The sequence below is a fragment of the Dicentrarchus labrax genome, unplaced genomic scaffold (assembly GCF_905237075.1).
Source record: "Dicentrarchus labrax unplaced genomic scaffold, dlabrax2021, whole genome shotgun sequence".
Lineage (NCBI taxonomy): Eukaryota > Metazoa > Chordata > Actinopteri > Moronidae > Dicentrarchus > Dicentrarchus labrax.
Window position 1 is genome coordinate 22,281,566 of NW_026136720.1, and position 23,429 is coordinate 22,304,994.

Genomic DNA, 23,429 nt, shown 5'->3' on the forward strand with positions numbered 1-23,429 from the left:
TAAAGTACGTCGCAAATTGTTTTCTCATTGCTGACAGGTGCTCTGACACTGATTGAAATAGAGAGGAGAAATCGTGTGACGTGCCTGCATCAGTGATAAAGTCTGCAAGGCTGGGGAACATGTCGCAGTTCCCTCGACTGATGCGGCCATGCCAGAGGTCAAGTTTTTGTGTGAAGGCGTCCACTCTGTCTGCGAGGAGCAAAATATGAGTTTCGCGGCCTTGCAAAGACAGGTTGAGGCCATTCAAGCGGTCAAAGATATCGGCCAAATAGGACAGAGACGTATGCCACATAGTGTCATCCAGATGCTTCGCCAGATCTGATTTGATTTCTGTCAAAAACCACTTCACCTCCTCTCGCAGCTCATACAACCGCTGTAACACCCGCCCACTGGAGAGCCAGCGAACTTCAGTGTGCAGAAGCAGCTGTTCGTGCCCTGACCCCATCTCCTGGCAGAGGACCCCAAACAAGCAAGAGTTTAGCGGCCGTGATTTAATGAGATTTATCATTTTCACAGATTGGTTCAGCACGGAGTCAAAGAGAACAGGCATTTGTTTAGCAGCTAGTGCTTCGCGATGGACCGTGCAATGTGTCCATTTCACAAGTGGAGCCACTTGCTGAACGCAAGCAGCTAGGCCGCGCTCACGCCCCCGTCATTGCCCGCGCACCATCCGTGCATAGGCCAACACATCGGTCCCAAGCCAAACCATTTTCACAGATAAAAATATCAAGGACATTGAAGATGGTTTCTCCTGTAGTGTGCGACTGAAAAGGCCGGCAAAACAGGACATCCTCCTCAATCGCCTTGTCCCGCAGATACCTGACATAGGTGAGGAGCTGTGCCTGCCCAGCAATATCAGTGGATTCGTCCAGGTGCAGCGCGTAGTAAGGACTCTTTTTTATGAACTCTATCAGTTGCTCTCTGATATCATTAGCCATGTCTGAAATTCTCCTAGCGACTGTGTCATTGGACAGTGGTACTGCACCGAGTTTGGTTGCTGCACTATCGCCTATCATTATTCTGCACATGACTTGCGCAGTGGCATATCCAGGACATTTTTACTGGGGTGGGACACAAAGCTAGTGTGGGGTGGCCATGGCATAGCGAAGTTTAATGCGTATACGTACGCAGCCGACCGCGGTTCGAATCCCGGTCCTTGGCTGCATGTCACATCCCCTCTCTCTCCCATGATTTCCTGTCTTGTAACTGTCAAATAAAGGTGTCTGCTGGATCCTCCTCTGGGTGTGGCTGGTCAGCTGTGGGAATATACAGATAGCTGAGAAATCTGAGACATAGGCTGGAGGTTCTGCAGGAGGAGCTGACTGCTCTTCATCACTACTGCTGTACCTAGGCTGCTGACTTGACTGAGCCTTTTCACTGTTGCTGGTAGAAGCAGTGGCTGGCTCTGACTCTTTTCTTTTTTTGAAGAAAAAGCTCTGAATATCTCTGCTTCTCTTCATAACTATTCTCTTAATATCCCTGGGGGAAATGTAATTCAATCACTCAATCAGTCAGTCAATTCACTTTGAAGTAATAGCTATAACTACAAACGTCAAGCAGGATCATTGTCAAATTGGGTTAGAATCAGTGTGCAAAATACAGGTGTTGGTGGGGCTCTGGAACCCCTTAAATAACAGCTTTGACTCCATTAAAATGTCAAAAAGAAAGGAGGTGTCAACAATGTGCCTAATTATGTCTATTTATAGGATCTACAAAGGTTTATTTTTACATAACTACCACTCTTACCACTCACTTTTAATAACACAATTAACACATATTGCATCTCAAGCATTTGTGGCATTTAAATGCAATTTGCTCTGCCTCTGCCTATTTAAACGTCTAAAAATATGTGAACTGTGAAGATGAGCTAATTGATACAAACAAAAAGGAGGCAAGGTGGCTGGATAATAATGTCTTTGTTCGGCTGGAAACGTTTGTACGTCTTCTTGAGCAGTCAACTACTGAGACGTCCTTCTGGCTGATTATAAATGTCTTAGTAAAACTTCCAAGAGTGGTTGGTCCTCAGCTTTGATTTGTAAACTAATTCAACTTCTGTGAATAAGGCGACAATACTTGACGATATATATATAAAACTTACAAATAGTATTTGAATTAAATTTGTTCGTGTCTTGAGCTTTCAAAATAAAAGTATTTGAAAAGTACTTCAGCACCGCAATTTATAACTTGAAGAAAAATTCAACACGTGTCGCAAACGAAGTAAAGTATGGAAATTAAAAGTAAGAACGAGAGTAAATAACGAAGAGTGGATCTTAGAAAGAAGAAAAGAGAGTACGAGAGAGCAAAAAGTAAGAAGAGAGGGAGTGACCGGAGTCTACACTATTTATATTTTAGTCTGGAGGCGGAACTGGACGAGAGGAGCTGACCGTGCGCATCACTTCCTCTGGTGATTTCCTGTTCTGAATTCACGTAACTTTAATCAACTTACTTCTATCGTGTTTTACATTACATTACATTTGCGACCTTCTCATGCTGGATGGCAATCTGTTAATTTTGAGAAGATGAAATTTAACAATAGTACTAAATTAGAACTAAATCTATATCAGTGCAAATGCTGTTTCTGCTATCTAGATGGAATGTCCTAACTAGCACATGGGCAACTCGTAATTTTCACTTTAAGGGTGGAGGAGTGACGGAGACCAGATGTGGATTCCAGAGGAGTTTCTCTCTGGACGTGAACCTGTCAGACTAAAAGAGATGTAAACACATTTCAGGGATATCTAACCCTGATTTACAATCAAAAAGGCAATTAATTATCAACCCATCTTTTGTAGAACAACAAGCGTTTCCCAAAACCTGAGTGTAGAGTGTCATTTTTATCTGTGGAAAGAGAGCTGCAGTCATAAATAAAAAGAGGTGGATGACCACTGGTAATCCCATGAGTGAATCAGCAGCGACAGGCTTCTTCCTGTCGAAGGACTGCTTGGCACGGCAAAGTCTCATCTCCTTTCCTGGGTCAAAGGGTCAAATGGAAAGGAGGCCTTGAAACTCTCCTAGTGGAACAGAATCAAATAATATGGCTGTTGAATTAAGAGACGGATAAAGCGTCTCTTGTAATGATGAGACAACAACAAGGTCCTACAATATTCAGTTTCAACACTCAGCCCTACTAACAGATAGATTAATCATCTGTTCAGTGTCAATCATGGCAATCAGTCATCTCTGCTGTCTTTTTCAGGTGTGTGAGAGAGGCGGACCCCTCGAGCTGGTGGAGCTGCTTCTCAGCCGGGGTGCCCACGAGCAGCACCTCCGCAGAGCTCTGGCTGTGAGCGTGAAGCGGGGCGACGGACCCACAGTCATTCAGCTGCTGGGGCGTCTGGGTCTGGACCTCAACAACAGCGCACTCTGCCTTGGGGGCTTCAGGCTGTGCCGCCTAGACGCCGCCTGGCTGAGTCCCTTGCTGGCTGAAAGAGGCAGAACATACAGTCTCCGTTACAACAGTGAGGAAGAGTTGATGGTCTCTTCTCGATTTTTAGTCTGTAAATGGATTAGCTATGGGTTTTGTATAAAACAAGTAATTTGTAGGTGAAGTGTTGATTTCCCAGTTTTATGACTAAACAATTGATCATTTATCTGGAAAAATAAATTGACAGATGGAATTCATTTTTAGTTGCAGCCCAGTCTTAATATCTATGTACCCTGTTCTGTTTTTAAGGTAAAGGAATGAGTTTGGCAAGGTACATTCAGTCTTTACAGAGGTCCAAGAGTAGCGGTGGTCCTCCTAGATCTCTGGCCGACCCCTGTCTGACCTCTGGCTACATTTCTGAAGAGAGTGACGACTCCAGCTTCAGCTTTGTCTCCATGGACGACAGCCTATTTTTCAACGACGACATGGAGAGTGATGGTAAACGTTCAGAAATGTTGGCTAGAGCTAATCCTGCAGTGTGTTCATAGACATCAGGCAATTTCCAACAGAGCATAATCAGTTGAAAAGTAACTGTTTAGTTATTGAGTTCTGACACAGGCAGCCAATTTGTTCAGACTTGAAGTGGCATAATAGATTTGTGCGCCTAAATTACAGCAGTGCATTTCAGACAAACAATGAAACTATACTAAAGGCCATACACTGTAACATCCTGTATGTCTCCTCTAATGCATTTATCTGGGAGCTTTTTTTAGCTCATGGGTCTCAAGTCTCTAACAAAAAAAAAAGAATTGGCAGTGGCAGCCCTCTGCAGGCCAACGATGGGATTGACTGTGAAATTGGGATAAATTCCCAGAATACAAATAATCATGAGTACACAGATTTTAAGTATCACATACGCATCATGCCTGAACTTGAGGGCACCTCAGACAGAGAGGAAAACATATTGTACCGTGAGCTGATTTCTCATAATTAAAATGTTCTTTTTCCTTCTTATGATAATATCCTCACTTCTCATTGTGTGCTTTTCCTTTGTAGGGAGTGATTCACTCTCAGGTGTTCTGTCTCCAAAACCACACAATAATTCAACAGAGGAGTTGAGGGGCGGGTCCTTTAAAAGGAAGCAGGGGCGTCGCAGACATGCCAGTGCAGAGGTAGAACCTCTTCATTAACTTTTAAAAATGTGTAGGATTTGATGTTATTATTATTATCTCTGCAGTGAGTCCCTTTCTTAGTAATAGAACTATAAATCCCACACAGATGCCTGTCTGTTCCCTCACTGTTTCTTTCCTCTGCCAGAGTGGTCAAACTGAGAATGAACACAGTGAGCCTGTACACAGGAGATATGGAAGGACTAGCTCAAGCCAAAAAGGTATCCCCATCAGATTCAATTCAGTTCAACCTCATTGTTTTCAGCCAAACCTGCCATGACTTATAAGTGTTGATGGTTATCTAGTTTTCATTGTCAGGTTACAGTTAAAAGGGGCACATATATTTGATCAGTTACAGTCAGTTAACTGATAAAGCTTAAACATTATACAAAACTGCTTGAGAAGATACAGTTTCCCTGTAGATCTTATGCACTGATCTACACTGCTACTGATTTTATGTACCGATATACACAACTAATAAAAAAAGAGTAGGTATTTTATACTTTTATAATAAGGAAATATTCTTCCAGCTAAAACTGGTGTAGGATGTTATTGGATAGGAAATAAATGTGCATTTTGCATGTTTATTTAGTGATAGAAACTGCTGACATTATTTCCAATCCATAATCTCATAGTATCAGTTTAAGTTAGATAATGGAAAATGTTCCTTTATTGTTTTTTAAAATGTTTATCAGGGCAGCAATGTCTTATTTATTGTTTTTGTACATAATTTTGTCAGTTTGAAAGCTCTTGACTTATGACAGGTCGTAGCTAATGATCTGTCACCTCCTCAGTGTTTGGTGAGAACTCTGCTGCTCTGCCCAAAGAGAGGGAGAGGATTTGCCTGCTGGACCTGTCAGGTAATGAGCTGGACTCTTTGTCTTGTCTGATGGATGATGGCTTCGTCCAGCAGCAACTGGGGCATCTCCTCCGCCTGGACTTGAGCCACAACTGTCTGCTGGAATTTCCCTCAGCACTTTGCGAGGTAATGCGGTGACCTGTGCTGAATTACTAAGACATCAAACGATTCATGTGTACGCTGATGAACACTATTTTTGTGTCACAGAGTTTGACGAGTCTGACTCGCCTGGACCTGCAGGGCAACCAGCTCCAGTCGCTGCCAGTGGAACTGCTGTCTCTGCTCTCACTGAGCATGTTGAACGTCTCCCGTAATTGTGTGGGTCCCCTACTGACCTTTGACTCCACTGTCACCTGCCCATCGCTGCGGCAGCTCAATCTGTCTTTCAACAAAATTACCACTTTCCCTCACGAGTTGGGCCGCGCCATGCATCAACTGGAGGAGCTGTTTTTGGAAGGGTAAGGAGGCTGGGTTGGATACTCAGATGAATAGGGACAGTGTTGGTGAGGGAATGTCAACATGGCTATATAACACTCAAGTGTATGAGTGCCAAATTGCTTTGAAAACAACAAAACCAAATAAGATTTTCTCTAGACTTTAACTGGAAAATTGTGAAATTTGAATTCAAGAATGTATTTCATAGTGGAAAAGGCTGGCATATCTCCAGTGATTATGGGGTATTTCCAGAAGTGGACCAACACAATAATGACTAATGAGGGTTGTGAAATCGTGGCTTCTGACTTGAACTCCCACATCAGTACAAAAATAGAATTAAATTGTTGGCTGCTGTAAATTCAAATCATAGTAAACAAACTTTCATTTTTGTTACTCAGTTTTCTTGGATGCTATTCTAAAAAAATCACTGCTCTGCTCTGTATCACTGAGCCGAGGGATTACTAGAAAGCACTCAGCGAGCACACACCTCAACCTCTTTTTATCTGAACGTATTTATGGCTTTTAATGGATAGTGACAGCTGAAGAAAGAGGGAATGACACACAGCAATGGATTTGAACCCTGGGCCGCTGCAGCAGGTACGTGGTGTGCCAGCTCTAACAGGTGAGCTAACTGGGCACCCTGATGTTTTTATGTTTTAACGTGTCATGAGTCAGATTGTCACTAGCCATTAAAAACCCAAATAAATAAATTTTAAAAAATGTGTGATATTCTGCTCCCTAACAAACAGACTACCAAACATCGTTTTAATGTGCTGGACAAATTATGCCTTTTTGTATTCTTCATGTCAAATCAGGTTCCTCAGTAAAAACATAACCATGTAATTTTATGACTGGCATCCATGTTTCTAATTGCAGAATGGTGCAAGACAACTGTTATTCTTTCTCTTTTCAGTAACAGTATAAGTGAGCTTTGTGTGCCTCTGTGTCTGCCGGAGATTAAGCTGCTTGATGTGAGCAAGAACAGCGTGGAGAGTATTTCTCCAGACTTCCTGACTGGCTGCCCCAAATTGGAAACTTTAAATGTCTCCATGAACAAAATCTGTGAGTACTGTATTAACTGATTATTGCATTCTAAATCTGCTATTGAAAAGCACTGTGCCTTCTTCGTGTGCCCACTGTGTACTCAAAACTCAAGCACCATGTGATCCTGAATAAGATTATGTGGACAGACAGAGTAAATGGGTTCAATTTCAAAATGGCATACAAAATATTTGAGAAAACAGATTTCCTTCCAAAGCGAATTAATCAGACTGCTGACATAGCTGTGAAGGCATCTTAAAAATTCTGAAATATCAAAGATTGGCTTCATAGGCCAGTTAATTTAATTGAACAACAAGTCCATATAATCTTGAGTAATTCAGTGTTGAATTTCAGGATTAGATGTCATGGTAACACAAAAACATCTTTACTGTTTTTCTCCAGGTTCTCTGTCACATTTCTCATCTAAGATCACAACACTGAAACTAGCAAACAACAACTTCACTGAAGTTTCTGAGGCTATACTTCATCTCCCAAAGTAAGTCAGACACTCCATATTTCTAATGTACAGTTCTCAACGCTTCATTTCTGGCTGTGTGATAAAGATTTATAGCACAAATGCTTAATCGTCATCCCTCGATTTATCCAGCTTGCGGTCAGTGGACATGAGAACCAACAACATTGCTTCTCTGCCTGGCCCGGGATTCTGGGAGTCCAGCAACCTCAGAGAGTTGATCTTCAGTCATAACTGTATCAAAGATCTGGATCTGAGTGGTCCGATCTACAAATGGGCCAGACTGGAGAAACTCCACCTGAGCGACAACAAGCTCAGTGAGGTAAAGAAACCGATAAAAGCCGTTCTTAAACTGAACAACCCAAAACCAGTTTGATTGATATTGCAAAAAAAAACTTGACTTGGGAACATAAATCACAACTGAGACTCTGTTTTTGCAAATGAAGCCCTTTCTCTACCTTCAGAAAAAGCCTTTGATGGTTTTACTGTCTCTATTCAGATCCCTCCACAGATCGGCCTCTTGGAGGGCCTGACCTCCCTGGATGTGAGTCATAATACTAACCTGCGCTCCTTCCCTGATGAGATGGGGAAACTGGGCCGACTGTGGGACCTGCCGCTGGACGGCCTTCGACTCCAGCTGGACCTCAAACTCATTGGCAGCAAGACCAAAGACATCGTCAGGTCAGGGGCTTTAGAAACCTAAATTAAATTCTCTTTGATTACCTCAAATTCCATTTTTGCTATTTTCCCCACAGTTTATGGGCCACTCAGTGATAGTGATCACTTAGTCTTAAAACTGTAGAAGATGAAATAATATTAAATATATCTCACAATTAATAAGTCATACCTTTTCTCCACCCTCTCTCCCAGGTTCCTGCAGCAGCGGCTGAAGAAGGCAGTGCCGTACTACCGGATGAAACTCATCGTTGTTGGGAATGTGGGAAGCGGGAAGACCACCCTGATCCAGCAGCTGATGAAGCTGAAGCGCTCCCAGTTGAACTCGAAGCAGGACACTTTTGGCATTGACGTCCGGGACTGGACCATCAGGGAACGGGACAAAAAGAAAATGGTGCTGAACGTCTGGGACTTCTCAGGTTGGCCAATAAATGAAGTCAAATAGATTTATTTAAAAAGCTGTTTAGAGATAAATTGCCAAGTCACACAACAACTAAACATAAAGTCACATATAGTACAGAGGTAGCAGGGCATCTTAATGATCAGTCCTTACTGCAAGTTGCAGCTAGATAGAGTCTAAATCCCCTGAGTTAGCAAGAGCATATCTAAGTTGAATGTTCAGGTCCAAGTCATCCCTTTAACACCATGTACCCTAACCCATGCAAGAAAAACAAAAAAACAACAACATTTGACATTTTCATAGCCTTAGTGATGATATGCACTCCATCACTCCTAGATTTCCATCTATACAGTTACAGTACACCAAGAAGGAGTTGGCTCAAAAGTAATCAACAATATATAGGTAGATATTCTTTGTAGGAATGAAGCAAGGATATTATAGATAAAGTACATAAATCTTATGTACTTTATCTATGTATTTTAAGGCATGCATGTTGTAAGACACAGATTAAAATATATCATTAATGATTTGAGAGAGGTATGTGTGTATCCTATTCAGCCAATGTAATTTTGTTTCACTCCCTGCTCCTTTACCTCACAGGTGGAGAGGAGTTCAGTGGCTCTCACCCTCACTTCCTGACTTCCAGAGCTCTCTACCTGGTGGTATACAACCTCAACAAAGGAGCCAGTCAGGTGGACGCTCTCAAACCCTGGCTCTTCAACATCAAAGTGAGTCATAAACCAAAGATTCAGTTATGATGGAAATAGATTGTTGGCAAACTCATTTCACTTGTTTTAAGAGAAAAATGTTAGAAGTTTTAAAGATAAAAATTATTTTGGAGAAAACTTTGAAATGTTAATTACGTACAGGAGTATATTGTTTTTTTTTTCATCTTTTGAAAAACCCTTGCCCTCCTCTACTCTTCAGGCTGCGGCTCCTCTGTCCCCAGTCATCTTAGTGGGAACCCACACAGATGTGAGCGAGGAGCTGCAACTTCAGTCCTGCATGACCAAGATCAGAGAGGAGCTGCTGAACCACCAGGGCTTCCCTGCCATCAAGGACTACCACATAGTCTCCGCTTGCGAGGACTCGGACGCCATGACCAAGCTCCGCAAGGCCATCTTCAGGGAAGTCACCAGCTTTAAGGTAAAACGGCACAAACAGCGGATTAAACCTTTCCTTTCTTTAACCCCTTTCTCGCTTCTGCCATCACCTTCTCTTCTCCTCTCCCTTTCGCAGATCCAGGGCCAGCCTGTGATGGGCCAGCTGGTTCCAGACAGCTATGTGGAGCTGGAGCGCCGGGTCCTGCAGGAGAGAACCAGGGTTCCCCCAGAGTTCCCTGTTCTCAGACACCAGGCGCTGCTGGAGCTCATCCAGGAGAGTCAGCTGCAGCTGGAGGAAGCTGAGCTGCCCCACGCTGTCCACTTCCTCAGTGAAGCCGGTGAGTCACGACTGCTTTAAGGAAAACCTGCTACATTCAACATCATTCAGGCCTTAAACGTTTTTTAAGACAAAATGGATGACCTTGATAGAACTTCAATTGAATATAATGTCCCGATTCACTAATATCCCTTAGCTCTCCTTCATTTTCATCATCAGCACTTACTGTACCATCAGTCCCAGCTCTACGCACTTCACCGAATTATGCAGTCATACATGTAGCAGGCAGAGAACAGGATGACTCTGAGATGTGATTGTATGAATTTAAATATTACTGTGTCTCCTCAGTCAATTTCTCAGACACTGGTAGGGGGAGAAGAATTTAAACCATACAGAGCAGGGCTCCAGACTGTTTGCATTGGTTGCACTGGTGCGCCCAACTTTTTTTTTAGGTGCATCAGCACAAAATGTAGGTGCACCCAAATTTTTCATTGCGTCGCCTTTAATGCCATAAGGTCACCGTTTTATTGCTCTACATAACTTTCATATAATGTGAATGATTTTTAAACAAGAATAAGGTGTAGAGAAATGCTTGTCTTTATTTGAAGCACAAGAAGAAAAATAAAGTGTTTAAAGTGCTTCACTGAGCTGAAATTGAAACTAAATTTCAAACTAAAACACTAAGCAAAATAAAACATTTCCAAATAAAAGTTCGATACGAAACGTTGTTGACCCGCTCACGAATGCACTATTTCCGGCCATATTCTGAACGCACTCCTGACAGTACACGCAGTGCATTGCGTTACGTCCTTTGTTGTACCTCAGCCAGGGAAATTGTTTCAGCCAGTCCTGTCTGAAGGAATATATTTTGGTCTTTTTAATTTGGGTCTCGGAGCCGGGCTCTATCCCAGACTCTGTTGTCTCCTCCTCTGGTTCCGAGTCTGATGCTGTCGCCGAAGGACCGGGGCTCGTCAATTTTTAAACACACACAATTTAGCGCGGTGAACAGGACCACAGCCAACCAGAGGCAAAGACCCGCCCGAGCTCTGTCTCTTATTGGTTTAGAACACGATATGATCCTACCATGAGTGTGTGAGTTCGGTCACAGGAGAACACAGAGAGATGATGCGCTTGCGAAATAAATTTATGTTTTCACCCGGGCAGCGCCAGGTGTACCAGTGCCACCTAGAAAAATTATTAGTCGCACTCTTAAAAATTTTGGTCGCACTCTGGAGCCCTGCAGAGATATTCTACAGAACACTGACATTTTTAATAGTCTCAAGGACCAACAGTACAAAAACAATAACAATCTGACCAGGCATTGTTGTGTTTTTTCCCCCTCCTTTGTCACTGAAGGGGTTTTACTGCACTTTGATGATCCTGCACTTCAGCTCCAAGAACTCTACTTCATCGACCCACAGTGGCTGTGCAACATCATCTCCCAGGTAGCGTCATCTGGACACACAGAGACAATCACACACGCTTGGTGTCTTGTTCAGGCTAACATTTTGCTAGCCTAGTTGTTATTATATACACACTATTCATCAAGATATTGTTGTGATTCAACTGCATATCCGCTACACAGTACATTAGGAATGTAAAGATATATCGTGAGACAATTCAATTGCATACAAATATGAAGATTCAAATCGCTGAGATGAAAAATGAATCATGATTCTTTTTTTATTTTTTAAAGTATTTTTTGGGGCTTTTATTGCCTTTTATTGATAGTGACAGCTGAAGGTAGACAGGAAAGGGGGGCAGAGAGAGAGGGGATGACACGCAGCAAATGGCCGCAGGTCGGAATTCGAACCCTGGGATGCCAGAGAAATAAAGGAATTTGTCTTCGTCTTCAATGTAATTTTGTAAAAAAAATCCATGGAAAATCATATTGTGAACCCAGTATCATGAGTTGTAGCTCGTAAGTTGAGCGTATCGTTACCTCCTCCAAGTCTCCAACTAAAAACGATGCATAAAATATTCACATTAATGAACAGCTTATCCTAAATTTAGGGAATCTGACAGCCATGTTACTAAGAACTGATGGCCTCCAAAACAGGTCACATAAGCAGCCACATATAACCCATCTATTAACTCATATGCAGATACATGATTGTCAATGAATGTGTTAGTTCTGTCGGGTTTACAGATGCAGGTGTTGTCTGTTCTTTGTGTAGAAACTGACATTAAAGAGCTGTGGCTTCTGGGAACCTCCTAAAGGAGTTATTCAGCGTTCAGTGGTGGAGAAGTTTCTGTTTGAGACCAAATGTTTCCCCAAGAGCCACCTGACGCAGTTCTTCAAACTGCTGGAGAAGTTTCAGATCGCTCTACCATTTGGCGAGGACCAGCTACTGGTACCCAGCAGGTATGTTTAAATTTGCAGCTATAGATGTCTGTGTTTTTGGAGAGATATATAAAATATTTCACCGTCTCTAACCACGCGTATCTTCCTTTCCAGTTTGTCCAGACACAGGCCGGTGATAGAGCTGCCTCACTGTGAGAACTCCGAGGTGATTGTGCGTCTGTATGAGATGCCGTACTTTCCCATGGATTACTGGTCTCGTCAGATCAGCCGCTTATTGGAGTTTTCCTCTTACTTGCTTTCTGGAAGGGGTAAATAAAACATAGAGTGGACACTGTTTCATCAGGGGTGCTACTTTGTAGATAAAATTCAAAGAAAGAACCCAGTCATTTATGTAATGATATATCTTGCTTTTTTTTCTTTCTTGTGTTATCCAGAAAAAGCGGTGCGACCAAACCGGATCTACTGGAGGAGAGGGGTGTACCTGAGCTGGTCCCCAGAAGCCTACTGTCTGGTGGAGGCTGCCTCAGTGGACGAGAACCCCTCCAGCTTCGTCAGGATAACTGTGCCCTCTTCACGCAAAGGTGCCATTAAAAAAAAATACAATAAAATGAATAAAAAGTCAAGTCTTGCCTGGACTCTAAATATCTAAAAATGATTCCGTTTAAATGACAGTCTTTGCCTTTTTTTAAGACAATGCAACAAATATAACACAACCATTACAGGCAGAACTGGCTGCACTGCTAGATATTAAAATATATCCAGAGTTATACTGTATGTAATAAAGAAATGATAAACCTCTGCTGAACAGTTTTAAATATTTCAATGTGCACCGATTAAGGTTAACCCAAATATCCATATGTTTAATTATATAATATCTATGTATATTGGTATTACTGCAAAAGATCACAATGCTGGTAGCAGTGCACTGATATCACAGTGTTGCTAGTGATGTCAGTGATGATGACCATCATTATTAACTGTTGTCTCTCCTCCCTCCAGGCCGGGTGCTGCTGGGTCAGGTGGTGGATCACATCGACTCCCTGCTGGAGGAATGGTTTCCTGGCCTGCTGAACACTGACATGCACGGCAGTGGTGAGGCTCTGCTGAAGAAGTGGGCTCTCTACAGCTTTGAGGACGGGCAGGAGTGGAGCAAGATTCTGCTCGAGGACCTCTTTACCTGTTTTGATAATGGTGTGTAAATCACACTAAAAAACCTCTGCTTTGTCACAGTGCAAATTCAAGAATGTTCCTTCTTTAATCCATAAAAAAATGGTACAAAACACATTGTGTTTGTTTCCTAAAAGCACGGTTCTGATTATCTAACATCTATTATGTCAATGATTACATTATGGATCACAGATTTCCTGCTGGTGAACCCGGAGGACCCCCGCTGCACACTTCCTATCTCTCAGATTGCTCCTGACTTGGTGCTGATTGACCAGCCTGCAGGAACAATCCTGGACAGTGAAGAGCTGGACGTAGACATGTCTAAAGAGAAGCGACTGGGTACACCTATCTCATTTCCACACATAATCAGTTTTTCAAATTTTGATGAAAATTGTTTTTGCATTTCGGTTTTTGCTTGTCTTGGTCAAAAAACTTACCTTTCCTTACTTTTCCTTGCCTTAACAATGTTAAATGAAACACCTGAATATATTATATATTTTGTTTCCAGGGGACGGTGGCTTTGGGACTGTGTATCGAGGTGTCTACAAAAACGAAGAAGTAGCTGTGAAAATATTCAACAAGCATGCATCTGAGCTTTACATCCACAGACTCCTCAGACAGGTACCACTGTGAATTTACAAGTAGAAACTGAAAGGTCCATATGCTACTGCTGTTTCTGTGTTCCTGACAGTACAATGGCAAAGTACCTTGCTTAAGACAACCTTTACTTCTTCTCATTGTCTGTTTCTCTCCAGGAGCTGGCGGTGTTGGGTCGCCTCAGTCACCCCAGCCTGGTAGGTCTGCTGGCAGCTGGCTCAGCCCCTCAGGTCCTGGTGATGGAGCTGGCTCTGCGAGGGTCACTGGACTCCCTCTTTGAACATGAGAATGGCAGCCTCAACCGAAAGCTCCAACACAGAATCGCCCTGCAAGTGGCCGACGGACTCAGGTCTTGTCTTGTTTAGCCTGTCCAACTTTATTTTTCTTTAGAATAAGTGGAAGCATTGCAAAGTTAATTGAGAAAATGTTAAAATGAATTGTTTGATCTGTGTGATCAGGTACCTTCACTCAGCCATGATCATCTATCGGGATCTCAAGCCTCACAACGTCCTCCTGTTCAACCTGAAGACCGACTCTGAGATCATCGCCAAGATTACAGACTACGGCATCGCTCAGTACTGCTGCAGCATGGGAGTGAGGAGCTCGGAGGGCACACCAGGTTAGACGTCTCCTCAAACCCTATTCATCTTTATTACATTTCAGGTCATGCATAACTTTTGAAATCGATTACTTTGCTGTGTGTCTGGCAGGTTTCCGAGCACCAGAGGTTGCCCGAGGTAATGTGATCTATAACAAGCAGGCTGATGTGTTCTCATTTGGCCTGCTGCTCTACGACCTGCTGACTTGTGGTGAACGCATCTCCGACGGCATGAAGTTCCCCAGCGAGTTTGATGAGGTTGCAGTGCAGGGAAAACTGCCAGGTAATTATGAAAGACTTCTTTCCTAAATCGTGAGAGACACGAGTTCAAGAAAATCTGTAACCTCTCTCTAACTCTGGTGCTCATTGTTCAATGCGTTGATGTAAGTCAGAACTTTACCCACTATCCTTTTAAGTGCTGTTCTGCAGATGCTTGCAACGTTTTAGTAGGTAATGACTCTTTTTGATTTTTTTAATGTCATGAGATCACATTTACATGTGTTTACAAATGGAATCATGTAAACAAAGCTTTGACAACATAAAAAAAAACAGCTGACAGTGGATGTGACAGTCATGACTGAATCTCATCTTGTATTTTAAATTTTGGTGTCAGGGTGACCTCTTCTAGATCACAGATTTGTGCCTTTATCCATGATTTCATGACAACCATTAAATCAAATTTAAGTATTAAATTTAAATTAAGTGCAAACTACATGCTTTCTTTCCTGAGAGGAAGGACATCTCACTCCTTTTTTTGGTTATATTGAATTAATGTTTGTAGATCTGTATCTGTACTGTCTTTTTTAAATGCATTTGTTGACAGATATGAAAGGTAAAGTCAGAAAACATTTGCTGACATGTTCACTGTCTTGCACACAGATCCAGTAAAACACTATGGTTGTTCACCTTGGCCGGGCTTCCAGGCTCTGATGAAGGACTGTTTGAGGGAAAGCCCTCAGGGTCGACCCACTTCTGCTCAGGTTAGAACCCGGAGGCTGTGTAACTGTGTTTATTGGGTGCTGGTGAGAAAGTTGGAAGAGGCAGAGCAGTGTTGAGACAAGCTGTAGTAGAGTGCCCCCCAGTGGTACTAATAGCAGATCACAGAGCATGCTTTCTCAACGATCCAGAAAGTGTGTGGTTAAAACCAAAAATATATATACATATTTTAATTAACAGTTAGGCAGTTATATTTATTCCTAAGAATCAGCAGCAACAGTTGTGATGTTCATACTCTCTTTATTATCAGAGTAATGTTTTCTAATTGCAGGGATGAAAATATCCGTATATTTTTTATTAAAAAAAGATGACACTGTATGTGTGTATACTGGAAGTGTGTGTTTGTGTGTTAATACGTGTAGAAGTATGCAAGGCATTTGGATTTAACAGCACCCTCCCTTAATTCAGCAATGAAAAAATATGTATATTTTATGTGAAAAAGGTCATGATGATGTTGTATATGTGTTTACTAGTCTACTTGAAAAACACATTTGCTTGATTAGAATTCTGTAAAAGTGAGTTGTGACTTAACAGCTATGGGGAAATATGGGTACCAAGACTATGGCATAGAGTATGTTTTATGATTTCAGAGCCCATTTGTGTCTGCTGTGATGTATGCAGGTGTTTGATAGGCTGAATTCAGGGGAGATGCTGTGCCTGATGAGGGAGCTGGCTGTTCCCCGGGTGTTCAACGCTGAGTGCTTCGAAGTGAGCTCTGGGGACAGTGATGGCCACAGAGCCTGGCTGGGTGGAGGCAGCAGCGCCCAGAAACTAGGCTCCATCACAGCTGTGGACCTGGACACCAACACAGTCACTACACAGGTACCAACAGCGCTGGTAACCTCAGTACTGAATGTTTTCTTGATTTCACATGTTTGTTTTCAACATAAAGTGAAAAGAGTGTTTTTTTTTAACCAAAACTAGAGTACTAGAGAACTCTTTTATTGCACAGACTTCTGTTATACTGTAATTCACCTTCTTTGGTGGTAATAGTTAAAACCATATTTTGATCTCAGCATTAGTCCAGGCTGCAACTTGTCATGGTTTCATTTTGTTATGCTTGGCCCTAGCGAGGAAGTATGAGGAAGTATCAAGTGACATCTGGTTGGAAATATCTTCTCATTCCTCTTTCAGTGAAACCTCTTTCAGTTTCACTGGAGGAGGATCAAGATAAAAGTGTGTCTCACACTCATCTCAGCCGCAGCTGCAGCAACGCTTCACTAGAGTGTCGAGGTCCTGCCTAATACACAGTGAAAAGGGTCTGTTCATAGTCATATCGACAGTATACCAGCAAAATATATACCTTTCACTATAGTTTCTTTTCTTTTTTTTTAATCAGTGATAACGACACATTTTTATGTGTCTGTGTAACTATTTATTTATTTAAAAAATAAATTATTGTGCAAGAACAAAAGCTACAATAGTGACTACAATACACTACGCATAGAAAAGAAGACAAAAAAACCCAATAAACAAACAAAGAAAAAAACATAAATAAATAAAAATAAAAAGATATGAAAAGTATGAGGTGCAGAACGTGACATGGTACATATATATAAAAAAAGAAAAGAACAAAGACAAACGTGTTACTAAATGTTATAATGATGGTGACGTGCTGGTAAAACGGTTGTTTCAAGGGGGATGTGTAGTAGACATTTGTTTTGTATTGTTAGTGTGGGATAAAAATTCTATATATAATTTTAAATATTTTTTTAATAACAATAATAATCATTAAAAAAAATAATAGCTGTGTTATATAACAACAGTAATGGTAATGACAGCATTATTAATATTAACAACAATATTATTATTATTAATAATGATAGTAATAACAATAATAAACAAAATGGAAATGTTAAATTTAGCGTGATTGTTTCACATAAAGCAGTGCATTGTCTTTCTACACTTAAATATCTGTCCTTACAGTTACTGTTACATAGTCTGACCTGTTTCGTAACAGACTTATTATCACTCTATAATACATTCTCACACTGAAAATATGTATTTTGCTAGAAATGTAAAATACACTCAAATTTTGTGTAGCTGTGAATAAGCATGCTACCAGCCTTTCTCTTACTAACAGTTTTTCGTGACATGTTGTCTTTTATATCAGCACGCACACCTTATACTTCATGTTTGGATCTGTTACTCCTGCAGGAGATTGACACGAGTCCCGTCTTGTGTCTTGTGACTGTCCAAATCCCAAACGAGGCCTGTGACTGGCTGGTTGCAGGCACCCAATCTGGCTCCTTAGTGGTCATCAGCACTCAGGACACGTCAACTTGGCACCACCTGCAGAGTGTCACAGATGCTGTCACCTCACTGTTCTTCCAAACACACCCGCGACGCACGTAAGTGTCTGTAGAAACACTAAAGACTGACATTGGTGCTTAATGCTATTGTAAAAAAGAAAAAAAGGATGAGATCAACCAACTGCCATGACTGACATCGGCATCCTGTCATTATCTCACAAATTGTGTAAAACACTACATTTAACTCAATTTTGTCTGGAACATCAAGGACTATTAAAACAAAGCATCAAATAACGGTGATCGTTTTACTAGTTTGGTTTATGGCTGTTTGTCGCTCCTTGCATAATAAAACTAATAATCTGTACCATTTTAATTCCATTTGTATTCATATGGATACATTCCAGTTTTGCTTATCTGATTTCTTTGATTTAGGGTTGTTTGTAGAAGGACAATCTGTGGAAATCATGTGAATGATTATTAATATTGTTAGAGGATTGTTAGTAGCTGGAAGTCCAGGAAATTAAATTACCACTGTAACCACAGTTTAGATTTAGTGTAAATCATCTAGAAGATCTGCAAATGACATGACAAGATAATTTTTGTTTTTTTGCACTTGGTTTTTCCTTTTTTTTTCAGCCAAAGAAAGAATTACTTGCTGGTTGGGACAGCCGATGGAATTCTCACTGTTTATGAGGACTCTGTTCTCAAGGTAAATATGAGATATTGAATACAAGATCCACTGTGTTTGCTCTCAAGAGATTACTTCTATTTTTTGTTTAATCACAGATGTTAGTCCCACCTCCTCCTCCCATGCTTTAAATGTATCTCTACACTGTATCCGGCAGCAGTTTGGACCTTTTATTTTCTTCTCCTCCTTCCAGCAGGAGAACGGGCAGCCGGTTAAAACTCTCACTGTGGGAAACGTCAACACGCCCGTCATGTGTCTGGGCCAGTCGGTGCACTCGCTGGACAGCCGGTCTGTGTGGGCTGGCTGTGGGACCAAGATCCTCTCCTTCACAGCTGACTACGACGTCTGCAAGTCCATTGACACAAGACCAAACCTAATCTTCCAGTGAGTCCAAGTCATGTAGGGAAATGAGAGGCAGCTTGTTGTTGAAGGTTTAGGTGAACACGTTTGGAAAGTGAAGGTTTTTGGTTCAAATCAATTGTTGAGGTATGATTAGCAGGGTGGGACTGAAGAATGAACATTTGTACTTCGGACTTATCAAAACCGTTTCCTGCATAAAATGGTTCTAAATGGTATTTGCACAAAAATAATTTGTACGTTTTGGAGAAGAGATAAAAAAACAACAACTAACAATTATGCCTGCGTGCATCATTATATAACTGTCGTTGGTATAACAGTGCAGTTTTGTTGGTGTGTGTGTTGGTCTCAGGCAGCAGCGGCCGTTCGGTGGTGAAGCGTGTGTGTCTCGAATGGCGGTGGATAAATATGTTTACCTGAGCAAAGCCGGGACACCAACTGTCGAGGTTTGGGATAAGAGGAGCGAGAGGATGGTGGACTGCATCGATTGTGCTCAGATCATCAGGTCACACACACACACACACACACACACACACACACACACACACATATAATTGTATAAAATATGGTGCAACATTAATCATAGATTTTTATTGATTAAATTACCAAACATTCTTAAAAGTAGGTCAAATTAGCTTAGTTTTGACAAGCTACAACACAAAAAGCTGCTTACATGGTACTCCATTTGTAATAATCCAATAATATAATGTCACACTAGCAGGAGCCTAATAAATATCTTTTACTTTTGTACTCTTTAAATACATGTTGCTGATAATACTTATACTTAAGTAAGATTTCGAATGAAGGAGTCATTTTTCGCTGAGGTATTGCTGCTTTTATTAAAGTAAAATATCTTAACTTCAAGTTGCATTGACCAATAGCTTTAATGTTGCTCCATTTAATTGTGTTCTGTTGTTTTTGTTGGGAGAGACTGTCTCGCTCTGAAAATAAAACAGGCACAAATGTCATCATGACACACAGGAATGATGTGCTTTGCATTTTTGTGGTTGAAAAGAGACAATAGAGAATGAGCACCTCGTACAGAAAATCAAAGGTGAAAGATGTCACACACTGTTATATGTCTAATATGTGATTTGAATAGTGCAGGAACAACATGCCCACATCAGTGAAGACTTACAAAGAAGGATCTTAGTGCCTAGCAACATATTTTTGTGCCTTTGATTTGAGCCAACATTTTGGAGATTCAGGTGTTTTTTATGAGACTGCAGCTGTATGTTAATGACTCCTCTCCCTGCAGACAGGACTCTGGCTGCAAAGGGAGGCAGGGCAGCGAAGTGGAGCTTCCCACTGAGGTGGCGCCCTACTGGGCCAGAGTGAAAGCCCTGCTAGTGCAGAGTGCTGCAACTCTCTGGATCGGCACCAGAGGGGGCCACCTGCTGCTGCTGGAGCTCTCCAAACACCAGACGCTGCAGGTCATTGGCCCACGCTGCAATTCCATCCGCAGCATTGGCTCTGCACTCATAGGTGGGTTCTTGACTTTTATTTATTTATTTGTTTAATTGGTTTTATTTTTATGTCATGGCAGCATGGTGCCACGTGTGCAGCCAGTATGTTGTCGTAGTGTCTGTTTCTGGATACATTCTTGTTGTGATAACACATACTGGCGTACATTTATTGTGCCAGAAACTTCATTGTTTAATTACACCACAGGCAGCCCATATATGCTATATGATCTCATTGGAATTTGGAGCACCATGTTGCCTTAATTTGCATATTAATGAGGGAAAATGGATTTGTTGAAACTATAGCAGCTCCCTCTTGGGGTAAGGAGTTCACACTGACTGTTATATAATACATATTAATATGGAAGCATTTTGCTAATAGATACAATCCTTACCCTTAAGATTGAGCTAATTAGCGTAACAATTTATATAAGATGGTGATAATCACAGCTCAGGTGCACCATGATAACCTCCACTCTGGGGAAAAGAAGTTTCGTGCACACACTCATTTTGTTCCACAGCTTCAAGATGAACTTATTAATCACAGCATTTTGCCCTAAAACTCTATTATGCAAAATAGTTACTGGTTATGTCTTATTTTTACTTTCTACTGGGCTACAAGAAGCAGCAGACTTGTTTCTTCTCTTCAAACATTTGAGCCTAGAGTTAATTAAACGCCTACATAATGCAGCAGCACAAACACTTAGTGAGTAGGGGGATGTATGTATGTAAAACAAAAAGGAAGGAAGCTGAATCAGCAAAATAAGACACATAATACTACAGCTGGGTATATCTTTGCTCGTTTCATAGTGATTCATCGTCTGTCTGGGCTGTTGTGTGAAGAAATGTGTGAAACAACCCAGCAGGCTGCTCACAGTTTGCCTGCATATTGAATCATTCTGGTTCTTTTTCTACATCAATATGTCTTCCCCCCCCCCGTTCTTTTTTGTTACAAATTTTTTTAACTTCTCCGTCTTAACTAGCCTTACTGTTAACTATCTGTGTCTTGTTGAGTAATTACAGATATTTTTTTAATGAATAGAAACACTAAACTGGAAGAACGTGGTGCTGGTTTTGGGCAGAAGACTCCCACTGGACAAAAATCAGTCAGGTTAGTCTGATGGTTCATTGTTTGTCCCACACTTTATGAAAACAGTTGTCTTGCTATGTGAGTTTCTCTACTTAGGTCTGAAGTTTGAGTTTGTTTCTGCTCTCAGACGAGGAGTCCGTGCTGATGGTGTGGAACAGTACGCTGCCAATGGAGGTTAAAGACCTGAACAAACACTGCCAGAAAAGAGAGCAGATTGCAGCCAAAATGAGAGAGCAGCTTCATCATGACTGAGCCCACAAGCCTGTATGTATATTTTATTCATTTTACAATCTACCTTTCAATTTACGCCTGTTTTTACTATTTTCTGCCAAAGTTAGGAATACTGATTTGGCTTTCACAGTTTTGTTGCGATCGGGATTTTGTGATCTTACAGTCAAACTGTGATGTCTGTGGATTGTTTGTCAGTCAAATCTGATTAAACCACAGCCACACAGACCTGATATACTACATAAAAATTTTTTTTTTTCTCTAACTTTTAATTAGATTTTTTCTTATTTGTTAATGACTATGTCATTTTACAGAAAATCACCAAAAATACAGGCAGAAGTTGCAGTCGTCTTAATAACAGAAGCAGTTTATATATATATATTTATATGATATATATAAAAACATATTTTATTGTTCTGAACATCATTATGATTATTGTATGTGTGATTTTGGTACATTTCAATATCTAAAATTATTTGTAATATTCTTATGATAATGATTTCAATCATATTGCCCAGCCCCAGGTCTAGTAGTAGTAGTAGTTAATACTTAATAGTAGTAATGGTGGCAGTAATAACAAGGCCTTTTTTTTTTCTGCAGAATGTTTGTCCAAAAGGCATCAATTCTCCAGTGGATTGATGTGTCAGCAGCACAAAATGAAGGGGATGTTTTTACCTATTTTCCAGTGCACTGACCCTGGAAGACCAAGAACTAATGAGCGGAGCACGTTGCAATGAATCAATCAAAAGAATCTGATTCAAGAAATGTTTTTTGAATTGAAATAGTGTGTCATGTTTCACCAGATGAAGACAATCTTCAATCTTCTTCTAGTGAAGACAGACATTTTTGTAAAAGGGACACAGATGGTCTGATTTGTGTTGTTTTTAAGGCTGAGAGCAGTGCAGATGTTCAAGAAGACCTCCTACTCCTAATGGCGTGTTCACACCAAATGCAAAGCGAATTTTCGCCTTTACTCATCATCATCATTTGTGTTTCGCCCTTTAATCTGATTAACTATAACAGTATGACCCCATAATAAACAGGTTTTGCTGCGATTTGCTTACAATAAACAGATCAAAACGGTGCTGAAATAACTACATCATGATGCCCTTTTGGAAAAAGTCTGAATTCATACTCTGTGGGGTGTGTCTGCAAGACGACAAGCAAACAACTTTTAAAATGCTTGTTTTCTGAACAGAGTTCAGTCAGTCAGGGCTATATTAACTTAGTAAAACCTATAGCTGGAATCAAGTCATACATTTACACACACATTTACTAACCAGCACTTACCAGGTAATCCAACTTCCTCTCTTACTTTTCTCTAAGCCTGGTATGAAATTGGGAACTGACTTTCAATGTAATGTCATCACGCTTTGCTTTCTGTGTGAACATGCCATGAACAGAGATGTTTGTTTACCTGTACCCCCCCCCTCCCCCCCACCCAGAAACTGGAAAGAAAGCCAAAGGAAAAAAAAGCCTCTAAAATTGTATATTTGATTATTTATTCTCATGTCTATGTGTGTGTGTTTACGTGTGAGCTCATTCACTCCACACCAGTAAACAGAGAACAGGACTTCTCAAATGCTGCCTGCTTTGTACACAGTTTTAATGTCATGTTACTTAAAGTCACTGTGATGGTGTCAGTAAATACTATTTTATGTACTTTGATGGCTCTCTGTTTATGTTGTCGTCAGTTTTATTTACTAAAATAACACGGGACAGGAGAAAGGGGTGGAAGAGTGAAATGGTTATTTTTTTTAAAAGTGCTTTGGTTACTTGATTTACTTGATTTTTTAAATACAAGTTATGATTTTTTCTGGTTCATCATTCTTTCCAGAGGACATGTTTTAAGTATTTTGCATTTGTGGTAATATACTGTACGTTTGATATTGT

General features: G+C 40.9%; 1 protein-coding gene across 2 annotated transcripts in view; it reads left to right on the forward strand.

Moving 5' to 3' along the window:
- Positions 1-23,198, forward strand: part of lrrk2 (leucine-rich repeat kinase 2) — a 40,991-nt gene extending 17,793 nt beyond the window's left edge. For both annotated transcript variants that reach the window (XM_051382886.1, XM_051382887.1), the window contains exons 19-52: positions 3,197-3,458; positions 3,674-3,862; positions 4,421-4,536; positions 4,682-4,754; positions 5,328-5,518; positions 5,600-5,850; positions 6,741-6,889; positions 7,271-7,364; positions 7,476-7,662; positions 7,840-8,021; positions 8,211-8,434; positions 9,016-9,143; positions 9,343-9,561; positions 9,655-9,856; positions 11,152-11,240; positions 11,973-12,160; positions 12,254-12,408; positions 12,535-12,681; positions 13,100-13,291; positions 13,460-13,606; positions 13,776-13,888; positions 14,023-14,213; positions 14,323-14,483; positions 14,575-14,745; positions 15,342-15,442; positions 16,080-16,280; positions 17,616-17,809; positions 18,347-18,419; positions 18,592-18,782; positions 19,108-19,260; positions 20,014-20,240; positions 21,261-21,329; positions 21,436-21,572; positions 22,137-23,198. In XM_051382886.1, coding sequence (XP_051238846.1) covers positions 3,197-3,458; positions 3,674-3,862; positions 4,421-4,536; positions 4,682-4,754; positions 5,328-5,518; positions 5,600-5,850; positions 6,741-6,889; positions 7,271-7,364; positions 7,476-7,662; positions 7,840-8,021; positions 8,211-8,434; positions 9,016-9,143; positions 9,343-9,561; positions 9,655-9,856; positions 11,152-11,240; positions 11,973-12,160; positions 12,254-12,408; positions 12,535-12,681; positions 13,100-13,291; positions 13,460-13,606; positions 13,776-13,888; positions 14,023-14,213; positions 14,323-14,483; positions 14,575-14,745; positions 15,342-15,442; positions 16,080-16,280; positions 17,616-17,809; positions 18,347-18,419; positions 18,592-18,782; positions 19,108-19,260; positions 20,014-20,240; positions 21,261-21,329; positions 21,436-21,560 — 5,355 coding nt within the window. In that variant the 3' untranslated portion in view covers positions 21,561-21,572; positions 22,137-23,198. The remainder of the gene's footprint in view (positions 1-3,196; positions 3,459-3,673; positions 3,863-4,420; positions 4,537-4,681; positions 4,755-5,327; positions 5,519-5,599; positions 5,851-6,740; positions 6,890-7,270; positions 7,365-7,475; positions 7,663-7,839; positions 8,022-8,210; positions 8,435-9,015; positions 9,144-9,342; positions 9,562-9,654; positions 9,857-11,151; positions 11,241-11,972; positions 12,161-12,253; positions 12,409-12,534; positions 12,682-13,099; positions 13,292-13,459; positions 13,607-13,775; positions 13,889-14,022; positions 14,214-14,322; positions 14,484-14,574; positions 14,746-15,341; positions 15,443-16,079; positions 16,281-17,615; positions 17,810-18,346; positions 18,420-18,591; positions 18,783-19,107; positions 19,261-20,013; positions 20,241-21,260; positions 21,330-21,435; positions 21,573-22,136) is intronic.
- Positions 23,199-23,429: the final 231 nt, after the last annotated feature.